The 23,382-nt window shown below is 55.2% G+C and overlaps 3 protein-coding genes across 5 annotated transcripts in view; 1 reads left to right on the top strand and 2 right to left on the bottom strand.

The window, feature by feature from the left end:
* Nucleotides 1-431: 431 nt before the first annotated feature.
* On the bottom strand, nucleotides 432-7,215 carry DCAF10 (DDB1 and CUL4 associated factor 10). Of its 2 annotated transcripts, none has more exons than XM_027723293.2 (7): nucleotides 6,460-7,215; nucleotides 5,932-6,045; nucleotides 4,249-4,446; nucleotides 3,604-3,806; nucleotides 3,372-3,482; nucleotides 2,337-2,482; nucleotides 432-1,246 (listed from the first exon to the last, which is right to left on the bottom strand). In XM_027723293.2, the coding sequence occupies exons 1-7, from the start codon at nucleotides 6,852-6,854 to the stop codon at nucleotides 902-904; spliced, it is 1,512 nt and encodes a 503-aa protein (XP_027579094.2). In that variant the 5' UTR covers nucleotides 6,855-7,215; the 3' UTR covers nucleotides 432-901. The 2 variants fall into 2 exon arrangements, with proteins under 2 accessions (XP_027579094.2, XP_027579093.2); XM_027723292.2 differs by having other exon boundaries at nucleotides 432-1,270; nucleotides 6,460-7,137.
* On the top strand, nucleotides 6,980-11,153 carry TRMT10B (tRNA methyltransferase 10B). The gene is made up of 7 exons (XM_027723295.2): nucleotides 6,980-8,012; nucleotides 8,216-8,494; nucleotides 8,661-8,813; nucleotides 9,194-9,272; nucleotides 9,361-9,428; nucleotides 9,652-9,775; nucleotides 10,495-11,153. Exons 1-7 carry the CDS (start codon nucleotides 7,791-7,793, stop codon nucleotides 10,689-10,691), a joined length of 1,122 nt encoding a protein of 373 aa, XP_027579096.1. The 5' UTR covers nucleotides 6,980-7,790; the 3' UTR covers nucleotides 10,692-11,153.
* The window catches only part of FRMPD1 (FERM and PDZ domain containing 1), a 29,853-nt gene continuing 15,442 nt past the window's right edge, over nucleotides 8,972-23,382 (bottom strand). For both annotated transcript variants that reach the window (XM_027723286.2, XM_027723291.2), the window contains 10 exons: nucleotides 22,961-23,056; nucleotides 21,057-21,182; nucleotides 19,802-19,921; nucleotides 19,402-19,538; nucleotides 18,211-18,337; nucleotides 17,771-17,866; nucleotides 17,223-17,405; nucleotides 16,704-16,851; nucleotides 15,647-16,324; nucleotides 8,972-14,659 (listed from right to left, as the gene is read on the bottom strand). In XM_027723286.2, coding sequence (XP_027579087.1) covers nucleotides 12,462-14,659; nucleotides 15,647-16,324; nucleotides 16,704-16,851; nucleotides 17,223-17,405; nucleotides 17,771-17,866; nucleotides 18,211-18,337; nucleotides 19,402-19,538; nucleotides 19,802-19,921; nucleotides 21,057-21,182; nucleotides 22,961-23,056 — 3,909 coding nt within the window. In that variant the 3' untranslated portion in view covers nucleotides 8,972-12,461. The remainder of the gene's footprint in view (nucleotides 14,660-15,646; nucleotides 16,325-16,703; nucleotides 16,852-17,222; nucleotides 17,406-17,770; nucleotides 17,867-18,210; nucleotides 18,338-19,401; nucleotides 19,539-19,801; nucleotides 19,922-21,056; nucleotides 21,183-22,960; nucleotides 23,057-23,382) is intronic.

The following is a 23,382-nucleotide window of genomic DNA, read 5'->3' as shown; positions in this document are numbered from 1 at the left end:
ATCTCACTGTTGACCGGTTTGCTTCTAAACTCCTCCCAGACTGAGAGCACACGTGAAGGAAGGCTCACCAGGTGGTACTATGGACACATCCGAATGAATTCCTCCCACAGCCAGAGTGCAGGCAAGGTGTGGAAAAACAGCCAGCTGGGAAACACCCCAACATCAGCAGAAAGCCATAGTGTTTCAGATGTGGGATGATGTGGGAAAACTTCCTACAACAGAAACCCAGCAGTGGAGGAGCCAGAGCTGCCCCACTGCACGAACCATCAGAGTTCCTCTGGGTCAGGGTCTTCCGCAGCGCTGAGTGAGGGGCTCGAGGGGGGCCTGCCTGCAAGGGGGGGGGCCTGGGTGAGCTTCAGTGGTCCCTCCCACCCCGTGCCACTCTGTGACTCATTTTTCTAGCCAATCACAACCAAATTCATATAGAAATAAAAGTAAAATTTCCTTTTCCTTTTTTTTTTTTGTCAGTAACTGTGTTGCTTATGTAGTCAAGCAGCTGATTATCTACAAATCACCACCAAGTTGCTTCAGCGACAGAGGAGGAAGGAGAGGTCAGGCAGAGTCCAGCTCCTATGGGACAGGAGGCACCCGGGCCCCCTCTGCACTGTCTCAAACAGCCCATTCCAGTTGCACTAAAGGAAATGATCAAGTATCAGGGTACAAACACAGCAGGACAGCAACTCGATGGCACGGGACCAGCAGCAGCAGAACTCCACTGGCTCTGGGACACGGCCGCAGGCTCGTGGGTGCAGGAGGAAGATCTGCACGGTGCTGCATTGGAAAATCCTTCCAGGGCCGTGTTCCAAGACCACAGTAACCGAGATCCCATCCAGAGCGAGAGATTTTGGAGAGTGCTGAAGTACAACCCACGACCATCCAGGCGCAGGCCCCGCTGCCGTGCCTAGAACTTGGGCTGGTAGAGAGAGACGCGTCCACTAAGGCACCCCGAGGCGATCTGACAGTGCGTGGGGGAGAACTTGGTGGTGAGCACCACATCGTTGTGGGAGTACAGGGAGCGGATCTCGCGCAGGGGACTGGCCTCCCGCGGCAGGCAGTCCACCAGCTCCCGGCACTGCGCGTCGAAGCCCAGCAGGCGGATGCCGAAGCCGTGCGGGGACGAGATCATGCGGCCGTCGGGGCTGAAGCAGAGCTCCTTGATGTACCCCCGGCCCACGTTGGCCTCCTCGATGCAGTGCGTCAGCCGCAGGGAGCAGCGCGGGGACACGGGGCGCACCGGGGCTCCTTCCTGGAATTCATAGACACAAGTCCACTAAAGGGAGAGGCAGAGAAAGGGACACTGAAAGAGAAGTAAAGCACTGCAAACACACATTCCCTCCCACCAGCCTGGACAGGTAACGAGCAGTTCATGGGACTGATGCTATTGCTGACCCGCCCTTCAGTGAGCACCAAGAACAGACCAGTGCCTCGGCATCTCCCTCGCTCTGAAAGCTGTCCAGCATCAAAGCTGCTTTTTTAATTAAATGGGTGCTAGATATCATCTTTTCAATCTAGTTTTATTTATTATTTTATTTATTTATTTATTTATTTATTTATCTAGTTTTATTTATTATTTAATCTCAAAAACAGGTCAGTGACTAAGTTTGTATTGTGTTGATTCCATTTCAGCCAAAAGACCAAGTGTTCCTAGCTCTGTCCAATGCATTCTTCTGAACCACCCACAAAAGGAACAATACCAGAGAGAGTAAGGCAGACTCCAGGACTGTGGGAAATTATAACTCAGGCAATCAGCAGTACCAACAGACCCAATATAACATTTGCATTTTGGAAAAATCCTGTGCTGTGTAGTGGTTTGGTTGCTACAGAACCAGCTTTAATGATTATAACCACTTTGCTAAGCTTCCACTCAGTCCTCTAAACTTCTGTAAGGGGTTACCATTAAAAAGAGTGGCTTTCTTAAAACAAAAAATCTCAAACAAATACACAGACACCAAAAAAAACCCAGCCCAAAGAAAACCGAACCAACTTCGATTTACATCAGCAATCCAACTAACTAAACTGTTTATTATTGGTCAAGTATTACTGTCTATTGTTGGTCAATTTGGGGGACCAAAGGCTCCAGCTTGCAGCTGAGCTGCAAGCTGGTCTTGTGACTTCATACTTCAAGTAAAAGTTGGAATTGGATTCTGCCAGGAAGATCATTAAAAAAAAAAAATAATTCTTTTTCATAATTTTGGTACAAAATGACAGTATTTGTAAGCATGACTAACTAATCTATTCACATGAACATTTACCCCCAAACAATGAAATTCCAGTACACTTGTCTGATACATGTAACCCCACATGTTTTCAGGAGGAACACGAGGCTCTGACCGTACCTCCTGGTCATCGGTGTTGCTGGAGCACCGGAGCAGCGTGGCCCAGCCCTTGGGGTGCAGCTGCAGCGACGTGATGCAGTTCCCACGATCTCTTTCTCCAGGAACCTCTGGTGTCAACACCTCCAAGCTATTCCTGGGTGATCCACCTGGAAGGGGGATCAGCTGTGAGTCTCAGTCCTGCTGCTGAAGTGGGGTCACACCTGTGACAGCTGCACCCGAGTGCCAGGACAGACCCCGCCACTGTGACAGGGTAATTCAGAGGAGTTTCACAACACCTACAGCCAACACAGTCCTCATTTCAAACTGCTCCTTTTTTTGAAATTTGCATGCCAAAACCTGCATAGAACCACCTCACACCACGAACCACGTCAGAGTCAACCTTTCACACTTCCACTCTTCATTACACTACAGCAGAAGCTGCAGAGTTGGGTTTTTATAGGAACTACTGATTCTCAAGCTTGTATGATGTCTTCTCAAAATTCCTTCCAACATTTGCCCAGCTGCATGCAAGCTTGTCTCCCTTGTTCCCCTAACCCACAGGTAGATCACTCCCTATCATTCAGGTAAGCCTCCTCCTTTCATCACTGTTTCAGCATCTCACCATGATGCACATAAAACTTAACATTATACTTTTTTATATTGCAAGGAATTTGCCAAGTATTCATCCATTTGTCAAGTTCACACTGACTCTCTGGAAGTGTATCCCAGTTTTTACCCCTAAAGATCATTCACATGAATTTTGTTCAAGAAAAAACCACAAGGAAGAGGGAGCACCTCTATGTAACAATAATGTACTGACATAATATAAAGCTCTTGTTGCTGTTATCAGATTTCTCAGAAAAAAACCTGATTAGAACCCCAGGCTTTGGTGTGCAATGATATTTAATTGGTTTAACAGAAGTCATAGCAACACCATTTTTTTAAAACCATAGAGACAAAAACGCAGTTTTTCACTATCACACTCTGGCCTTTTCTGATACAAGTCAAAGTCCATGATTTGTTTTAATTTATCTTTTTTTGGTGACCTTGTCCTACCTTCTCGCTGGGAGGACCGTGACAAGTGTTTCTCAGAAAGTGGACCCGAGTCATGCTGGTGACAGGGTGAACCCACAGCTCGAGGGCCGGAGGAGCCAGATGACGTTATGTCTGCAAACAGCATCACCAGGTGAGCACCACAGGCACGCCCAGCCCACCTGGGACGCTGCCAAGAGCACCCCACAAAACACCTCTAACACAGGGCTGCCCCAGAGCGCTCCACAACATTCACCTGAGCTCGACGTGGTCCTCCTGGCTCTTAAAATCGGGTAGCTGCCAACCTCTAAGGACTTGTTTAGGTCAAGGTCATGCAAAATCAGGAGGTAACCCGAGGAGGTGGAGATGAGCATTTTGGAACAGTCTGGCGTCAGCCTCATTCGCATGAGAAAGCGGGTGTGAAAGAACTTCTTGTGGGGACATCCATCCTCTGTGCACCTGGACAGCAACACAAGCACAGGGCACGGCCAAGGTCAGCCCTGACTCCAGGCCCTGATGTCCTGCACCTGAGGGTCCAAGGTGTGCCCAGCATCCTTGTTCACCCCAAAATCTCTTTCTGGAGCACTGTCTTTATCCTACTTTTTAATGAAATGGCAGAACTCATGAGTTCATATGACCACAACGAGGGCAGAACTTTCTCCAAAAGGAAGAACTACATTTTGGCATGTCAGGAAAAATTTGGTCCTTTCAGTCACTGGACCTAATAGATGGGACATCGCTACAGAGAGGTGATGCAAGCTCTTGGTAAGGGGTATACACTACTCCCAGTGTTTCAGAACATATTCCAGCCCCCCTTGAGTTTGCACCTTGTACAGAAGAGCCCTGTCCTGGTGTGCTGCAGAAACGCCACGGTGCAAACACAGCGTACACATCTGGGTACCTGTTGGTGTCCCAGATGATCACATTTCCATCGAAGCCCGACGTCACCAACAGCCTCGTGTTGGTGTCGTACTCAATGTTCTTGACCCAGCTGGTGTGGCCATGCAGAGTGCAAACTTTGGTGTTCAGCTTCCTCAAGTCCCAGAGTGCAATCGTTGTGTCGTCGGAGCACGTCGCAAACAGTCGGTTATCCAAAAACCTGGGAACGGCAGGGAAACACTGCAACTGTTCAGGGCCTTCTCCAAGGCAAATGCTCTTGGGCAGGAATGTAAGCTAGCACAGAGATAAACAGAATAGCCACGGACAAAAAAAAACCCAAAACACACAGCAGAATATGTACCAATAAAATTTCCAATAAAAGAAGAACTGTCGGGATATGAACCAGTAGTACCTCTGTAGAAGCAAATGAATAAACACACAGAGGCACAGCAAAAGTTTGGTTTAGTTTGGGGGTTTTCAGGTGTTTTGTATGTTAGTGAATCATGTACAAATCACACAAGAGCCAAACCACTGGTGGACAATACGCTCAGACAGAATCCCAGCAGTAACTCCACCCGTTCCCTCTCTGGACAACACTGAGCTCAGTGCGGATGGAGGGGCTGGACTTAGCACAGCTAGGAAGTAAGCCGAATAAACCTAGTCTAGAGGTTACTGAAGCAAATGCAAGGCTTTCCAAAAACACCGAGTGAAGACAAGACCTTGTTTGAGAACACACAAAAGTCGTTTGGTTCACTAAGAAAATCAACAGGCAAAACCACCGAGTTGGCACTACACAATTAAAGCTGAGCACCGTCTGCTCCCACTGGAACTCGGGCCTGCATTTACTTTTAGAAGGACAAAGCATGCTGGTTTATGTTTGGAATTCATGCCCAATAAAAGTATTCAATGAAAAAAAGCCGGACCTGAGGTAAATGGGATAAGGCACCCACTCAAAAAACACCCACTAAACATCCTTTATCTCAGAGCTACACCACACAAAAGCAGCAACAACCCTGAAAAATGAACAATAACTAATCACCATGGGAGAAATCCCAAACTCTGGTGTAATAAGCACTTTTGGTGTTTATTACAAGGAATTTCTGCAGTGCTACAGTGGCTGGAGTCCTGCTCATTAACCAGGACAAGGTTTCAGGTAACACTGCAGTAACTGTGTGCAGAACAGAGTTCAGTTCCTCTGTGCCAGACAGACGCACATTTTACTTCAGCTTTCCTGACAGACAACCAGCTGACGTAAAACTTCAGTCTTTTTCGTAAAAAGGACAGCCAACTTGTGAAAAACATTGACTTATCTGATGAACATGGCACCCCATATCATATCTGTCTCTTTTGAGGGGAAACGCTCAGACTGTTCTGCAGTTTTCTTGAATTTTTTGGTTTGGGTTTAGTTTTTGTTGTTCTGCCGTTGGTTGTTGTTTTGGGTTTTTGGTTTTTTTGGGGGGTTTTTCTTTTTCGCTTTAAAAATTTAAGAGTAGCTGCAATATTATTAGAAGGTACCTTAAATTCACCCCTCAAAATCAATTCACAGACGCAGAACAGTTAAAGAAACTCTGATTTTAAAGGAAAAAATCTGCATGATAAAAATACTGGATTTAGGCTCCCACTATTTTCTGCCCTGTCCTGAGAGACTGGCAGAGGATTGAAAGCATAATGGCTGAGCTGTGGCAAAACACCCCTCCTGACCTACCTGATGTTGTTTACACAGTCTTCGTGGGCCTCAGAGAGAGTCTTGATGTGCTTTGAGGATATTGGGTCAAAGAGCAGGACTTCGGTCTGTTCGCAGGCGACAGTCAGCACCGACCTGAAGGAGTAGAACCTCTGCGTTGGGGGGGTTTGCCCTCTGGCAGGTACCTCTCGTGCTGTGGGTTCCCCTGCCCATACCCTCTGGGTGCTCTGACACTGCAGTAACACCAACTCAAACGCTAATTTGGAATATCTATTTGCCCTTCTGCAAACCCAGCGGGGGCTTTTCACTAAAGCCTTGTAAAACAGATTTGGCAGCACCAGGGGAGCCCTGGCAGCAGCCTGAGCTGGGCACTCGTCAGCGGGGATCGAGGCTGACTGTCCCGGAGAGGGAGGGTCTCTGCTCTGCCCAGGGTCATCAGAGCGGCCTCTGGGCCTGGGGAGCCCCAGGCACACCTGGATGTCGATCCAGGGCACACCCGAATGGGCAGAGGCCCGGGCACACCTGGCCGGGGTTCTCACGCGCACCTACCCGTCGGGCGAGTACTCGAGGTTGAAGACCGCGCCGTGGGTGCGGGTGCTGAGGGACACGGAGTCGGCGGGCTGGATGGCGCCGTACAGCCCGGTCATGGCGCCGAACGTGTCCCGCGCCGGGTCCACGGCGGCGCCGCGGCCCAGGCAGCGCCCGCGCAGCCACGCGAACAGCCCCCCGGGCGCGCCGGGCCCCGGGCCCGCAGGATCGTGGTGCCCGGGGGGCTCGGGGTCCAGCGCGGGCCCCGGCGCCGGGTCCGGGTCCAGCCCTACTCCCGGCCCCGGGCCCGGCTCCGGCTCCGCGCTCATGGCGGCGGCAGCGCGGCTCCGCCCCCTGCCGGCGGGGCGGGACACTGCGCCTGCGCAGCTCCGCCCCCTGCCGCAGGCCCTGCGCATGCGCAGCTCTGGCTCACTCCTACCCCTATGAGGCCCCGCGCTACACGGTCACGTGACCGCAGCTGCACGTGATCGGGGCGGCGCCGGCAGGTTTGGAGCCCCCTGAGCGGGACCCCCGACCCGGATCGCTCTGACCCGGGACCCCCCTGAGCGGGAGCCCGTGACTCGGATCTCTCTGACCCGGGACCTCGGGACCCCCCTGATCGGGACCCCCTGACCCGGAGCCCCCCTGGGCTGAGGGTTCCCGGTTCGGGGGCTCCCTCTGGCCCTGAGCTCCTCAGAATTTGAGTCCAACTTTGCAGTTGGGCAGTTATGATCCAGCCGTTGCGTTGTCAGCGTTGTACAAGGCTGAACCCTCTGTTTTGAGGCAGACTGATCACACACGGGTGTTGAGCTGTCGCTGGGCAGTGCTGCCCCTGTCCAGGGCTTCTCAGCCTCCCCTGCCCTGACAGCGAGGCGGGCACGGCCGGGACAGCTGATCCCGGCTGCGTCAGCTTTTATTTATGTCTCCCCTTTGCCTTACCCCAGTTCACACGCTGACAGTGATGCCATGGGGTGTGGGGGACAGTTTTCCAGGGGGTTACAGCCGTCTGGGGGTGTTGCTGCTCGGGACCAGGCATCGGGCGGTTGGTGCTGAGCAACTGCCTCTGCAGTGGTTTATGCCCGTGCCCGTTCTCATGGCGGCGAGAAAACACCAAAACAGCGCACGCTGGGAACCCCCTGAGCCGGGAGGGGACCGTGCACGAACTCCAGTGCCGCTGCGAGCGGGGCCCCCAGCACGGACTGGCACCGGGCCCGGCGGGAGAGCGGGCACCGGGGGAACCCTCGGCTCTGCCGGGTCCCTTCTGCTCCGGGGCCGCCGCTGCTCCCGCGGGGGGACGGACGGACCCGCCCGGGACCCACCCCCGGCCCCGGAGCGGACCCGCCCTCTCCGCGATGGCGGCCGGCGGCGGGGCCGTCGGGGCGGCTGGGGCTGAGACCGACCCGGCGGACACCGACCCGGCGGGGGAGATGGATCCGCCGAAGATGGACCCGGCGGGGGAGATGGACCCGGCGGGGGAGATGGACCCGGCGGTGGCGGCCGAGGCGCTGCGGCTGCTGCAGATCGAGCCCTCGGCCGCGGGGCCGCGCTCGGGGGGCGCGGAGGGGCCGCTCTCGGTGAGTTCGGCGGGGCCGTGCTCGGTGCCGGGACCCGAGCCCCTCTCCGGTGCCCGGCGATCCCCGCTCCGGTCCCTGGCCTGCCCGCGGTCCCCGCTCCGGTGCCCGGCAGTCCCCGCTCCAGTCCCTGGCGATCCCCGCTCCGGTGCCCCGCGGTCCCCGCTCCGGTGCCCGGCGGCCCCGCTGACCCCTGTCCCCCGCAGAGGAACGCGCTGCGGAAGCGCCGGCGCTGGGAGCGGGTCGTCGCCGCCCGGCGCGGGAAGCGGCGGCAGGAGCGGCAGCGCCGGCGGGCCCGGCGGGCCCCGGGGCGCGGGGACGGCGCGGGGGCGGCGCTCGGCAGCGGCCCCGCCGGGCCCGCGCAGCCCCCGCTCCCCCGCGGGAGGGTCCCGGCCGCCCTGGCCCGGGAGCGGCTGCTGCAAGCGCGGGCGGCGGGGCCGCGGCTCTGCGTGGACCTCGGTGTGGCCGGCGGCATGACCGAGAAGGTACGAGGGGGCTGCCCGGGGGTTGCTCGGGGGTCCCGGGGATGCTGCACCCCGCGTGTGCCCGTCCCTGCCCCAGGCAGGGCACCGAGAGCCTGGCGGGACCGGCCCCCGGCAGAGCACTGGTGTGTCCCCGATCCCGCTCGGTGCCATCCCGCCCCGTCCCCAGGAGAGCGGCCGCCTGGCCTCGCAGATCCGCCGGCTGTACGGGGCGAACCGCCGCGCCGCCCGCCCCTTCTGGCTGTGCCTGACCGAGTTCGCGGCAGGGACGCCGATCTACGAGCAGTGCCTCCGCATGAACGACGGCTTCACACGGTACCTGGTGAGAGCTGAGCCCTGCGCTCTGCAGCACACCCGGCAGCCAGTGCAGCAAAAACACCCGCGGTGGGGACTCCTGAGTCCCTCGAGAACTTGAATCTCATTTAAAATTAGATAATTATTGCTGTTCTCCTTTCCTCAAACCACACCAAAGACTTTTGATGAGGAGAGAATTTAATGGAATTTGAGATATGTAGTGTTCAGTGCCCACACAGAACCATTTTCCAATTGAAAAAGGAAAACCCAAAGCCAGTGTTTCTGTAGGCATTTATACGTCCAAACAGCATTGTCAGTCCCAGGATATCTGTGTCTGGGGGGTTATTTGTTCTGGCAGATAGACCTTGAGCTGATGGGCTGCTCCTCTCCCTGCCTTGTGTTTTTCAGATGGATACAACTCCAGAGAGTTACCTGGACCTATTTCCTTTGGATGCCATTGTTTATCTCACTCCTGACTCTGAAAATGGTACATATTTCACATGCTTTAGGCAACGGAGAGCAGCATCTTGCAGGATTCACTGCTGTGTGGGGCTGAGCCAATGTCCTTTTCCTAGTCCTTGAAGACATCGATCCAGATAAGGTGTACGTGCTGGGAGGGCTGGTGGACGAGAGCATTCACAAGGTGGGTGTTGCCTGCTCCATTCCCTCACGAGAGCAGAGATATCCCAGTCAGGTTGCTGCCACCAGCATCCCTCCTCCCTCAAATCCTGCCCAGACCCAGCAGTGGGCTGGGCCAGGCCGCAGCAGTGCAGGTGCCACGAGGCCCAGGGCAGGTTTTGGCTCTGTAGCTGCTTGTGCCACGCGTGTGTGAGGCCGTGTGGCAGCGTGTCTGTGTGTCCCTGCAGCAGCTGACCCTGCAGAGGGCACGGGAGCAGTGCCTGCAGACAGCCCGACTCCCCATCCGTGAGTACATGGTGAAAGCCCCCAACTCCAGGAACTACCACTCAGAGACACTGGCCATCAACCAGGGTGAGGGGCTGCTCTGGGGCTGTGCCGGGGCTGGGGGGACACGCTGGAGTGTGGTGTGATCCCTGCTGATCCCTGTTCTGAGGTCTGTGTGCTCCCTGGGGGAGCTGTGCATGAGGCAGGGCACAATCTGGTGGGGGGGTGCTGGGGGGCTGTTGTTGGGAGGGTGGGAGTTCAGGGGCCTGTGCCAGGCTCGGTCCAGGGAGGGTGTTGGTGTCCTGTACTACCTTGGGCTGGCACACTTGGTCACAGCAGAGGATTGCAAGGTGGAATTGCAAGGTGACTGCAGATGGGCTCATGTCCTGGGCCAGCTCTAGGAAGTTCTTGCCCCTGAGGTGGCTGGGGGCTCTGTGTGCCCAGGGGAGCCCTGAGGTGGGGTCTCAGCACCCAGGAGTGATGGTGGGAGCACAGCAGGTGTGGCCCAATACAGGGGGTACCATCATCCACACAGACGGGTGGCACAGGTCAGGCAAAACAGTGACCAAAGGCACCTTGGCTATAGTTGACACAGACTCCACTTTGCCCAGAGCTCCCTGAAGTCCTCTCCAAAATACCTGTCTGCCCCTAGATGGGCTCCCTGTGGCACAGACTCTTCAGGTGTTACAGGGGGGGACCCTCTCTGGGTCAGCTGTCACCCCTCCCTGGTGTTTGGTGGGTGTGTAGAGCTGCTGGCACAGGTGTCACAGCACGCGTGTGACTCAACACCTCTCTGCTCCTGACAGTCTTTGACATCCTGTGCACCTACTACGAGATGCGGAGCTGGCCAGTGGCCCTGAAGGCTGGAGTCTCTTCTGGAAAAGGCTTCGTGCTACGGGAGGGAGTGGAACAGGTGGAAACAGCCCAGCACAGCACCGCCCAAGGAAAAAAGGAAATTTTATTTTGTGGTGAAGAGCTGCACAGGCAGGAGGCACCAGCGTGACTGGGCACAGGGAGCACAGTCGCTTGTCAGAGCAAGGGACCTTTTCAGAGCAACACCTTCTACCTCAGCAGTGCCAGACAACCCCCATCCCCCTGGGCAAGGAACAAGAGCTGGTGGAGCCTGGGATCAGTGAAAACTGACGTGAATTCAGTTTTGCTTCCTTGCAGCTGTTTGTTTTTGACTCCTGCACCTACACTTGTTCTGGGACAGGGAGGAGAGCTTTGATGTGTTTCCTTCATTTTAGTTAAACAGTGAGTAAGGTGAAGTTAGGATTGCAAAGCTTATGAGAGAGGAAAATCCCTTCCCATGGGACAGGACAGTGCTGCTCCCACAGGAGAATGCAGGATGGGAGGCAAGGGCACCATGTCCCAACAACTTAAACCCACTTGAAGACTTGGTGAGTTGTTGAAGCCTGTAGCTAGTTCTATGCATCTAATCTAAAATAAAACGTTTAGATCCCCATTGTGTCCTTACAGTTACTATGTGTGGTACCTTGTCATGTGTGACATGCACAGGTGTGTCCTGCTGGGAGGTACCTGGGCTGGGCTGTGCCCTGCACAGAGCAGGGACACGTCCCACAGCCCCAGCAGGAAGCATGTTCATGCAGCTGTGTCGATGTGTTACCTCAGCCATTGCTGCCAAAAGAGACCCAAAGCCTCACGGCCACTGGCAGTGAGACCTGAGGGCCGTCTGAGGTAACTATGGTTATGTGTTTTCATTTCTTTTCACAGCAAGAGTGTCTCACACCTGGGGTTCTGCCCAGGTGAGGCTGTCAGAGGGGCCCCAGCAACAGCAGTTGGGAGGCTGTTGTGGTTTAACCCCAGCCAGGGGTTAACCTCTGCTTATCCCCAGGTTAACCCACAACAGGGGCCCAGGGTGTTGTGGTGTCAGTGGTGGCTGTGACCTGGGGGCTCTTGGCAAGCTGGAGGTGGAGGTGACCCCCTTGGGCAAGCACTGCAGTGCTGCCTCTCAGGAGATGCAAAGTGAGACCACCTTCACAGCTCATACCTGGCCAGGGTGAGCTGCACCTGGTGGGAGTGGGGACAGAGGCTGGTCCTTGCCCATGGAGGCTATGGAAGGGTCACTGCACAGCTCTGACAGTGGCATTTCGGTGTTGGGGCTTGCTGGTTCCTTCTGGCAGACCCAGAGCTGTGAGTAGCACGGGGCTGGGGAGTCAGTCAGGGACTGCCTCATGCATCACCAAACAGAAAGAGAGTTGCTGCTGACACAGGAATTGCAGTGGAAGAGAGGGAGATGGTGCTACCTCCCCAGCCTGGGACAACCCTTCCTGCCCTCACATGGAAAAGTGTTTGAATATGGGATCACTGCGTTCCCTTGGCCACAAAAGGTGGGCAAAGCCACCTGAGGTTCTTCACATTAGGCCAGGGTGGGGTTTGATGTCCCAGAGCCTGCCTGGGAATCCAGGAGCGGGTGAAAGGTAGGCCAAAAGGGTCCTGTCCTTCCCCACAGGTGACAGAATGTGGCTGAGACAACCCCCTGAGAGAGGACACCTGCATGGCCGCTGGGAGGTGAGGGATGAGCCTTGGGCAGGACACACACGCCACTGCAGTGCTCTGAGAGCACCCTTGGGCACAGCATCTCTTGGGGAGCCCAGCTCCCCGTGGCACCTCTTGTGAAAGACGTGTCCTCCCATGGCCATCCTGGGGCTGTGGGGCTGCACATGGCCATGGGGGAGAGCCTGAGGTGGACAGAGGGCACACGGCTGGGCTCTGTCCCCCCCGTGCTGTCGTGTGCCCCCCACCCAGCCTGTCACAGCCAGGGGGGTGCCCTGAACTGCTGCAGGAGACAGAAGATGGCAGCTGAGAGGGCCATGTGCTGGCGGGCGAGGAGCTTGGCCCCCAGCTCCGGGCAGCCCTGCCCGTGGAGCTGCTGGTGGACAGCCTGCACCAGCCCCTGGTAGGTGCCCACCACGTCCCCCAGCGCGGCCCCCAGCTCCCGCTGCCTCTGCCTGCAGCGCCAGCAGTGAGTCACCTGGAAGCAGGTCACTGCCAGGTGAACCAGGCGGTCAAACGTCGCCCTCAGCGCCCGCTGCACCTCCGTGAGAGGCTGTTCCGTGCTCAGGAGCGCTTGGCAGCTGGACAGCAGGTCCCGGGAGGCCCAGCCCAGGGCACCCTTGCTGTCTGCACCCTGCTCTGTGCACTGATCTTGCAGGTGGGTGGCCTGGTTCCCGGAGAGCTTCCCCACAACCTCCTGGAGCTCCGCAGTGTAGGCCAGGAAGCGGGAGAAATCCGCGGGGCTCAGCCACGCCTGGTCCTTCAGCTGCCCGAGCGCCTGGACATGGGGGTCCCGCCCGGCCACGTCCCCCGCAATGGACATTGGGAACCCGCTCACAGGGGTCCCGGGGAGGCTGGAGCTGCTGGCTGGAGGGGTGGTGAGGGGCCCCAGAAATGGAGGGGGGCTGGTTTCGTGCTCCCCCTTGTCAGGCTGGTGGAAGCAGCCGATGTAGGGCAGGCGGCAGCCACAGCTGTTGGTGCCGTGTGGGGACAGAGAGCTCTGTGCTGGGGAACAGCTCCGGGGCCTCGCCAGGATGGGGCAGGAAGGGGTCTGCTCACCCTCCTCCTCGTTAAAGCAGAGGAAGGAGTGTTTCACAGCCCTGTGGTCTCCTGCCTCTTTCCCCAACAAGCCCAAGGAAACTGGGCCTGAGGAGTTAAACAGCCCAGGAGATGGAGCCAGGCAGGAGTCCTTCCCCACCTCAGGAGCCTGTTCCCTGGGAAAAGAAGCCTGTGCAGGCTGTGGCTGCTGTTGAGCCACATTCCCTGTGTGTCCTCTGGGCTCCCCATCACTATCACCCAGCCCCGAGCTGCTCAGCAGCTCCCGCCCAAAGCCTGCTCCAGCTGGGGATGTTGGCATCTCCCTTCCCACAACATCAGCCCCTGTGCACCCACTGGTTCTCTGAGAGGCCAAAGGCTCGAGTGGGACATTCACCCTGTCCTGTGCCAGACTGACTGATGCGAGGTCTGTCCTCACCCCAAACGAGAGCCAGGAGAGGCGGGTGAGAACCCCAGAGGCACCACAGTCTGCCAGGAGCTGGGCTGCGTCTGGAAACCCCACGTGGCCCTCGTGCACTTTCCGCAGGGCCACCCCATTCACCACCTGTGGGCTCCTCGCCCAGGACTCGGGCACGTCACTGCTGCCATCGGCACAGCAGCTGCCACCGGCTCTGCTCTTCTGACAGGGAGCCGGGAGCAGCCCCTGGTCCTCGGCCACCTCCTGGGCAGGGGCCACACTGGGGCCAGGAGCCAGTGGTGGCAGCAAGAGTTCGTCAGCAGGGCAGGTCCCCTCCTGGTCACAGGATGGGGTCACAGTGCCAGCCTTGTGCTGGGTGACCATCACCTCGTCCCCCTCCTCCAGCGCCCCTTGGGCCAGCCAGCCCTCAGTGGGCACACGGCTTCCCTGGCTCAGTGCCCTGGGTTCTGTCTCCAGTGGGGAACTTTCCTGGGCAGCTTCGCTCTGTCCTTTGGGCAGGAACTCCTCTTCCTCTGCGGACAGCAAGGGGGGGTGTTCTGGTGGGAGGCCACTGTCTTCCCCCCCACGCTGGTCACCAGGACAGCGAACCGCCAAAATGGATGAAACCACTCCTTCCATCACCGACTTTGTCTCCATGGTGTCAGGCTCCATCTCCATCGGGTCACAGCAGGAATTTGTGCCAGCAACGTCCCTCTGGGCCTGGGTGGCCACAGGAAGCCCCGTGTCCATGTCCTTCCCCGTGTCCTCACGGAGGAGGAGGCTGGTCCCCATGGAGGGGAAACTGACCTGGGAGGTGTAAGTGGTTTTCAGGAAAGACCTTCTCTTCCTCAGGCTCTTGGCATACATCAGCTCCTTCTCCCCCCTGTGCTTCTCCCTCACTGTCTGCCCTGTTGATGGGTCCTCCCCCAAGCTGTAGCACCTCAGTCTCTTGGGGATGCAGGAGGAGTTCTCTGTACTCTCCTGGGATGTCATATCATAGCCTGATGACAAGGAAAAAAACACAGAAATCAGGAAATAGCTCCAGGCAGCAGAATATCCATATACCTATGCAGTGGGCTAAAAAACCTCTCAGCACAGCACTTGGAATCACAAACACAAATGAACAGCAGCAACACCTGGCTCCCAGGGCCAGGGGAAACTATCTCTCATGATCAAGCACCTCCCTGGTGTCAGAGATGTCAAGGAAAAGGCAGAGCCTGTGTCTGTGGGTACAAGCACCAAAGCTCAGGCTTAGTTATGAGGGCTCTGGACAGTCCCCTCCCAGGCGTGCTGGAGTTGTTTCACCTGATGGCAGATGTGGCTGTAACTCCCCAGTTAAATTGGGTGACAGCAGCAGCAGCTACAGGAGCACTGCCCGTGGCTGTAGGGTTATCATCAACTAGAAACAGTCAGAAATTCCCAGCTGGCTATTTAGATGATAAAAACTTCCAGAGATGACAATTTTTTGTCTGAACACCGTAGAGCGATAATGCACTAGTGCAAAAGTCAAAACTGTTTAATGGCATAAACTAAATTTTTAAGAGGTTCAGTTAATACTGACAGAGCAGAAAAAAGAATCCTCTCCCTTGTGAGGAAATAAAATGACTGGGGAGCTGCTCAGCCTCAGGAATCCTTGACCCAGCCACATAACATGTCCCTGACCTGAATATGACTTTTGATCTTGGGAAACAATGTTTTACAGGTTTTGGCTCTCCTCAGCTCAGAGGAAGAGAGCAGAGATTCCAGAATGCCAGACTCATGTGAAAACTGACTTTTCCTACGACCCAGTGCGTGGATGTGATAACAAATCCCCCTGCAATGTCATGTTGAGGAGTGGCTTGTGGAGCACGGGTGTTTGAAGGTCCTTCAAAAACCTTGGGGAAAGTTTTTTAGAAGGTGATTTCCCCCAGGCAGACTGATGGGAGAACAGGCAGCACCCAAGCCCAGGTGGGAGGAAGGTGACCTGCACCGCGCGGGTGTGGGGTTACCTGCCAGCGCGCCTGGAGGGCTGAGCCTGTCGGCGGCATCGTAGAACTCCTCCTCGGAGCTGGAGTCGCCGAAGCCCGGGGGTGGCTCCAGGACGAGGTGTCCGTGCCCCGCGGGGCGGGCGCTGCCGGCGGAGGATGTGCCGTAGCACAGGCTGTAGTAGCCCGCGGTATCCATCTCGGACAGCCGCGTCTCCAGCGCGCTCGCCCCCGCGCCCTGCTCGGAAGGGCTGCCCCCGGGCCCCTCTGCCGCCGGCACCTGCAGGAAGCAAAAGTAGTCCCGGGCCCCCGCCCCGTCGGGGCTCCCCGCTGCACACACAGGGACGAAGCTCCTGTCCGAGCTGTTCATCTCCTGCACGGTCGGCGTGTAGAAGTGGAACAGCTCTGGCCCGGAGGAGGAACACGCTTCCAACTCATCTTGCTCCAGCGCTTCCATGGAGTCGCTGGAGCCGCTTGTCTTGAACCCCCGGCTCTCGGAGTTGGCCGAGTCGGACGCCTCGGACGTGCTGTCCGTGGCATTGTCACCCCCGTCCCGCGGGTCGGTGCCGTTCCCCCCGGGACTGCGAGGCTCCCCCGGCCTCTCTTCGCTGCCCTGTTCCGCGGGGTGGTCCCCGCGACGGTCCGAGGAGGATTCCAGCTCCCAGGAGTCTTCAGAGTCACTGCAGGCTCGAGATTCGTACCCTGGGATTCAAACACACGCGTCAGCCCGCCCCGTGCGGCGGGGAGGGGGATCAGCCTACAAGGGGAGGTGCAGCCGGACCTCGGGGATATTTTTACCCCAGAGCAGGATGTCAGGGCATATTCCAGCTGACCCCTTGCTCCAGGACTCGGTTTCGACCCCCACGGGCCTGCCCCTATCACAGAATCACGGAATCATGAAGGTTGGAAAAGCCCTCTAAGATAATCAAGGCCAGCCTTAATCCTATGTGGGCGCCACCGGGCAGCTCGGGGCTACTGCCCCTCACGATGCTGTTCCCCGGAGGGAATAACGCCTCCAGCGCTGGGGGATCCACCCACTTCCTCCCCATCCTTTGGCAAAAAAAGGCTGCTTTTTTTAAACCTTCTTCAGCTGAGACACGGTGCAGCTGCTGGTTTTTGTCTGCCCACGTAAATATGGAGGTGTTTGCATCCACAAAGAGTCTGTAGTAGCCGATGATGAGGCAGACGAGATCCTTTGCACTGTTTGATTCCAGCAGCAGAGTCAGCACCTGTTTCATTTGTTTTGGGGTGGGGAGAAAAGAGAAAATGTTAGAATAGATACATATTTGTACCACAGTCTGCAGGAACATGCTGCCCAATGGCAAGGCACCCACTCTCACCCATACACCCCTCAGTCTGTTTTTGCAGGAGTCACAAAGAAGAGAAATCTATTCATTTTTCTTGGCTTTTGTGCCATTGATGGAGGAGAGCAGGAAGAATCACTTTTCTCCAGTAATTTTTTTTGTTCTTCCTATGAGCTTTCTCTCCCAAGTCTGTCCTAAGCCCTTTGCGCAGGTCACACCCCCAGTGTAAGATTTTGAGAAGGTGGTGTGAGTGACTCCTCCCACACTCTCTGGCCCATCGTGGCAGAGTCACTCACCTTCAGGTCCTGCAGGTAGATCTTGACCGTGCTGACTCTCTCGGACTCCTCGCTGAGCTCCACCCTGCTGATGCTGGGGAACTCGGCCAGGCTTGTGACAATGTTGAGCTTGCTGTTGATGATCTGGCTCACCCCATGCTTGGCACCCACCAGCAGTGCCACGTATGACTCCCTGTCCTGCAGCTGTAGGGGCAGAGGTTAAAGAAACCTCTTGTGAAGAGAGAAGAGTTCTTTTTTACTATGAGGTTTAAGTCTTTCCAGTGTATTTTAAAGAGTTTGTGAAGCCTTTCGAGATTTCTTGAGTACTTTATACAACACAAAAAATACAGACAGGACTCATCTGAAGAGCAAGAGTCATAGCTTTCAATTAGAAATTTTATGCATAACTATCATGTAGGCTGGTCTGTTATCCACTTCAATGGGACTATGCTGAGTTTCCCCAGCAGAGCCCCTTACCAACATTTGCCATGGTATCTCAGGACAGGGAGTAGCAGTGTGACCAGCAGGGCAGCACACCAAAGCCAATTACATAAATGAACAGCTCGTACCATCATGGTGGCATTGAAGATCTTCCCACTATACATCTTCAGCTCTCCCAGGATCTGCAGGTAGCTCAGGCGCACCTGGGTTGCTGTGAGCTGGTGCTTCATTTGGCAAGAGAGGAAACACCATTTAGAAACAGGTACTGCAGGCTGGAAGACTTTCATGCAGGACTGTGTATCTGACCAACACGTTCAGCTCAGTCTGGACAGGCAACAGGGTGTCCAGGACCATCCCACATGGCCCACTGGGCATCCCAGAGCAAACTGCAGCAGGACACACCACACAGGGAAGTCGGAGAGTGTGGGAACAGACGAGGGAAAGGCAGGAGAAAAGCCCCAAGTGTTGCACAGGGAGGAGACCCGCAGAGGAGGGACACTCCCTCTTTGGCCCCAAGAGACACTGCTGCCATGCTGGGAGGTCCCAGGGCTCAGTGGTTATACACTACCTTCTGCCGAGGGTCCAGCAGCAGCTGGTTCCGCTTCAGGTGGTACCCGATGGCTTTCTTGATGTCCTTCCCCCTCATGTTTCGAAGCAGGGTGGGAGAGATGAAGTTTTCGATTCCCCAGTCCCTCCTGCCAGAGAGAGAGGAAGGGAGCACAGGGGGTCCTGGCCATGCTGACCCCCAGCACCACAGGACAGGGCAAAGGCACGACACGGCCTCACGGGGCTGTAACACACTCTGCTACCTGCACCTGCCCCAGGTCAGGAGAGGGGCTGGAGAACTCTCACGCAGAATGCCTGTTTGCACCTGCTTTCACAGGAGCTAATTCACAAGCTTTGTCAGCAGAACAGTCCCAATCTCCCCTCATCGCCCAGAGGATGGAGATTCTGTCCTTGCACTCACCTTACTTTGGTGACAAGACTATGACTTTTCAGATCCCTGGACCCAAAAACATGAGCCTTGTGTGCTGCTGGGGGGTTTATTCAGCCCAAGTACTACCTACCCAGGAGGTAGGAGCACTGCAACTGCCACTTGTCCTCTGCTCCCTGCACACAGCTGGGCACATCTGGCAGCACAGTGAGTCACCACATCTATGTCTGTTGATTAACAACTGGCTCATCACTAGTTTCTAAAGCAGGGGGTTCTCTAGGGCAGGTACAGCCTAACTGCACTGACCTGCAGCACAGCACACCTGCTCCTTGGTCATTTCCCCCCAGATTCCATTAATTCACAGGATCTATCACTTTTGCCCACAGTAGGTAGTTCTGTAGTTCTGGCATGGTTCTGGTGAATGAAGAGATGTGCTGGCTATGCAAAGCTGGTGATTATCTCCTCTCTCTCCAGCTACTGCAATCAATACTGGCAGGAGCAGCTTGGGTAATCATCACTGTGTGAGAGGTCTGCAATTTCAAGTCCCAGCTCCAGTGACAGATCAGAACCTCCCTCTGTCTTGGGATATGCCCAGGTGTTCACTGTCTGTACTGTTCAAGTAGTTCAGCAGATTAAGGAAAGGGAGACCCATGAGGCAACCCTAAAACAACCAGCACAACCAAGAGGCTGCAGTCCCTCTGAGTCACAAACAGTCTCCTATCCAGAGCCAAACACCAGGCAAACATTGAGCTGATGTCACTTTTAGGTGGCTCCTTCTTTTTCCAGGCTTAGTCACAAAAAAACCACAGAAACACGCAAACTTACTCAATGTATTTCAAGGACACTTTCTGTGCCTGAGCACACGCATAGATCCTCTCCTGTATGTGCAGAGCAGCCAGACGTAACGCCAGGCTGCACTTCATTTCCACAGCAAACCTTTCCTGGAGCACATCACTGCAGCTCTGGAGCAAAGAGAGCAGAGTTAGCTCAGAAAGAAGTCAGGATGAGACCACTGACACAACACCATGCACCCAAATAAGGGTGTCACCAGCCAACCATACCAGTTGATTCAAGAATTTAGGGCAAATTAAATTGAAATGCTCTGATTTTAAGTGCTCTGCATTCCACATCCATGCAGCTGAGCGAGTCAGGTGCACTGTGGTTTACAGCAAAAATGAGAATGGGGTGGGAAGGGGTTCCAAAGCACAGAACACCCCAGTGTCACCTGTAGGTACAGATATTCAAAGGCCACTGGGTCTTCCTGCAGGAGGTCCAAGGGGTCCTTGGGGACAAAGCACACCCTGAAGAGGCACCGGTAGTCATGAGATTCTCTTCTCTGTACAACCTGCAACAAACACAGGGCATCACACCACAGCTCCTCCCTCCCCGACCGCACGGCAAGCGAACGCACAGGAGTCACTTAAAGCTGCTGGCAAGGGGATGGTGCAGATTGTCCTTAGCAAACACAAAGAGACTTTGCTAGTGCTTGTAATTTTTATCTCTGATTCTTCACTGGTTTTTGCTTCTCCCTGCAGCAGCTTGGAAGCCCTTTGACAGCAACACTTCATCAAACACCCACTGATCTCATACGCTTGCAGTGTGACCAGGACAGAGGCTTTGGGTCCATGTGATAACAGCAGAAGAAGAGGCAAACTGCTCTGCTTTGGAGCTCAGTCACAAGGTACAGCAGTCCTAAACAGACCCCTGAATCTTCACTGTACGTCAAGACTCTGAGTTATACATCAGCACATTTTATTCTGGGCAAATCCTGCACAGCAGAAATCCTCAGGCACGTGTGCTCAGTGGTCTGGCAGTGTCAGCACCAAGGGACTTGAACTCAGTGTTCCTTGTGGGTCCCTTCCAGCTCAGGATATTCTACGTATGATTCCATGAATGCCTCTGCAGCGCAGCAGATCATCAACCAACACACCCATCAGCACAGCTGTGACACCCGAGCAGGCACTTCTAAAAGACTGGATGAGCCCAGCACTCCTTGCAGAGCAGCAGAATTACACGAGCTCACGTCACATTGACAAGACACCAACTACTGAGTCAGAATTTAATCAAAGTGGCCCCTGGCTGGGTGAATGCTCTGGCTACTCGGAGAACTGTAAATAGTGAGGTGGTGCACAGCTGTCTAAAGGCTGTTTTAAGGCTCAAACACTCCTTTGTGGATGGGCCTATGAGACAGGTGGCACAAAGGAGGTGAGCAATGACTGCTCTACACAGTCCAAGCAATGCCAGGCCATGGGTACTGCTCTGCTCTCCAACCTGGGCGAGACACTCCCAGAAGTGCCATTTTGCCAGGGATATGGATGAAGGCCATGGCAGAAGGGGATGGCAAGGCTGGGGACAGCAAGGCTGGGGACGGGGCTGGGCTCACCCCTCTGGTGACACCCACAGCACTGGGCTCTCCCTGCCCCTCTCTGGCCTCTGTTCCTGGGTGTCAGCCCCACTGCAGGGCCATGGGACACACTTACCTGTGCAATGAGCTCCTCCTCGTGCAGCAGGTGGATCTTGGCCAGGTTGTACTGCTCCTCCAGCACGAGGGCGAAGTGGGCGATGCTGCGGATGGACAGCTTCTCCTGCAGCGTCAGCACGATGTCCTGGCAGGGGCACAGGGGTCACACAGAGCTCAGACGTGGGGCTGAGCACCACTCAGACAGCATGAGGATGTCACCGTGTGACTCCAGCCTGCGGAGCTGCAGAGGAGTACGGGAGGCACGTACAAACAAAGCACAGCACATCCCAGCAGGTTGGGAGGACAACGCAGGGAAGCCGCACCTTGCCACGGTAAGAGTCCAGCAACATGCAAACTCCAAGGTGTCATAGGCATCAAATCCATTTCCTGCAGCTGCCTGTCCTGAGCTGCCTTGCACTCAAAGTTTTACAGTTTTCGGTTGGGTGTTGTTGAGCACTTTTGTCACCCTTGGTCCAAGTGTTTCCTGCTCATTATTCCAGCTATCTAAAGCTCTACAACACTTTGGACTTGGATGCCACAACCCTGGAGGTGCACAAGGCCAGGCTGGATGGGGGCTTGGTGCAACACAGTTTAGTGGATGGTGTCCCTGCCCGTGGCAGGGGGTTGGAACTGGATGCTCATTAAGGTTCCTTCCAAGCCAAACCATTCTGGGATTCTATGATGCATGGAAAAACTACAAGGAACTGGTGAAAAACACTACTTCCCTCCAATGAACAAGAATTTGAGAGCATGATTGTAAAAATCTTACCAAATCTGACTGAAACTGGTGTTTCAGTTTTAATGGAGAATTCTGTCAGAATACTAAGCGTTATGAAAATAACAAGGTTTATTTTTGGCAAACAGAAAACATCACATAAGGCTTGACTGAGCACAAACTGAAACAGAAGTCCTTGGATTCAACCAAGCCTCTTGAGGCAACAAAAATGTTTGACTCACCTCAGCTTTAAGCCAGAATCTCTCAAGCAGCAGAGAAATTTTTAGAAACACCTAACTTGGGGAGATTTTACCCATTAGGGTGTTTCTGGAGGGCTGCACTGAAAAACTGGAAAAACTTGTTCCAGGTCAGAGCTGAGAAACTCAGGTCAAAGATGAAGAGCTAATCCATCCTTTAGAAATTAAATCCTTGTGGGTGGGCATTCAAACCTCTCTTTACAACTCAACTCCCCATTCCTTACCACCTTGCTTTATTTCACCATTTTCTTTTTCTCTGCCTTGTAAGTAGACCTTTACTCTACCTGAGAGACCATGATGGTTTCGTGAAGCTTGGATGAACTTTCCTTTTTGAGGAAAGTTTTTGCTGCATGACAAATAAAAGCTCTTTGCCTTTCCCCTTAGAATTCTTTCAGCCTGGTAGCCCCAGAACATGTGTCCATCGTGTGTCTCTCCCACAGTGAGAGAGGTGTTTCAGGACACCACGTATCCTCCAGCCACTGGGCATGGGCAAATTGTGTTAATTCCAACACAAACACTGGGCAGCTCTAAAGATCAGGCTAGAGAAAGTGGAAGCGTGTAATCCTGTGTCTAAGCACAGCAGTTACAGAAAGGGCTGGATCGATGGCTCTGGGGAGAAAGCACCATTTTTGAGGGCAATGATGACAACTTGTCTGTGATGCCCTCGAGCAGGAGGTCATCCGAGGGAAGATCACTCTTCATTCAGGAGGATCATTCCCTCAGATGCTGCTCTGTAACCTGAAGGGTTTAATCAGCTTTCATGTCTCCACAGGGGAACACTCTCACCAGAGCAGAAATGAGGCTGGAACATGGAAAACCCAGTGTGCCCAGCACCAGCCAGGAGTCCCCTTCCAGCCTCTCAGTGCAACCCGGAGGCTGCAAGACCCCTGCAGGCACCTTTGCTGATGGGTTGGACTGGGGTGGTGGGAACAGCCAGCCAAGCATCGTTACCTTCACAGTGGTGCTCCTCTCGAACCTGAACGCCTTCGTCTGTCCGTTCTCCAGGTACACCTTGAGAACGTTGGGCATGCACAGGAGGGAGCTCCCCTGCAGAACAAACGCAGCAGCTGGACCCTCGGGCACCAGCTGCTCTGCCTGGCACAGCAAGTCCTGGCATCCGGGAAAACCCTTCTCAGCCTTGGCAACACTCTTCCATGGCATTACTTTTATTCCTGATTACCCTTCTGGCATGGAATGAGGGAAAGAGAGCACAACAAATGCCTTAACCGTAACACTCCAGCCCATGCCACAGCTGCACACGGCCGGGCGTGCCCTGTGGTTCCCACAGGGCACGGGAGGATCCAGCAGACACTGAAAGGGGACAGTCATCCTCCCTGCTCATTATTGAAAAGCAGTGGTGCCTGATAGAAAAG

This window comes from Pipra filicauda, unplaced genomic scaffold, assembly GCF_003945595.2.
Source record: "Pipra filicauda isolate LSUMZ 115617 unplaced genomic scaffold, ASM394559v2 scaffold236_size1216567_pilon, whole genome shotgun sequence".
Lineage (NCBI taxonomy): Eukaryota > Metazoa > Chordata > Aves > Passeriformes > Pipridae > Pipra > Pipra filicauda.
The sequence above is the reverse complement of the archived record's forward strand: the minus strand, read 5'-3'. Positions and strand labels throughout refer to the sequence as shown.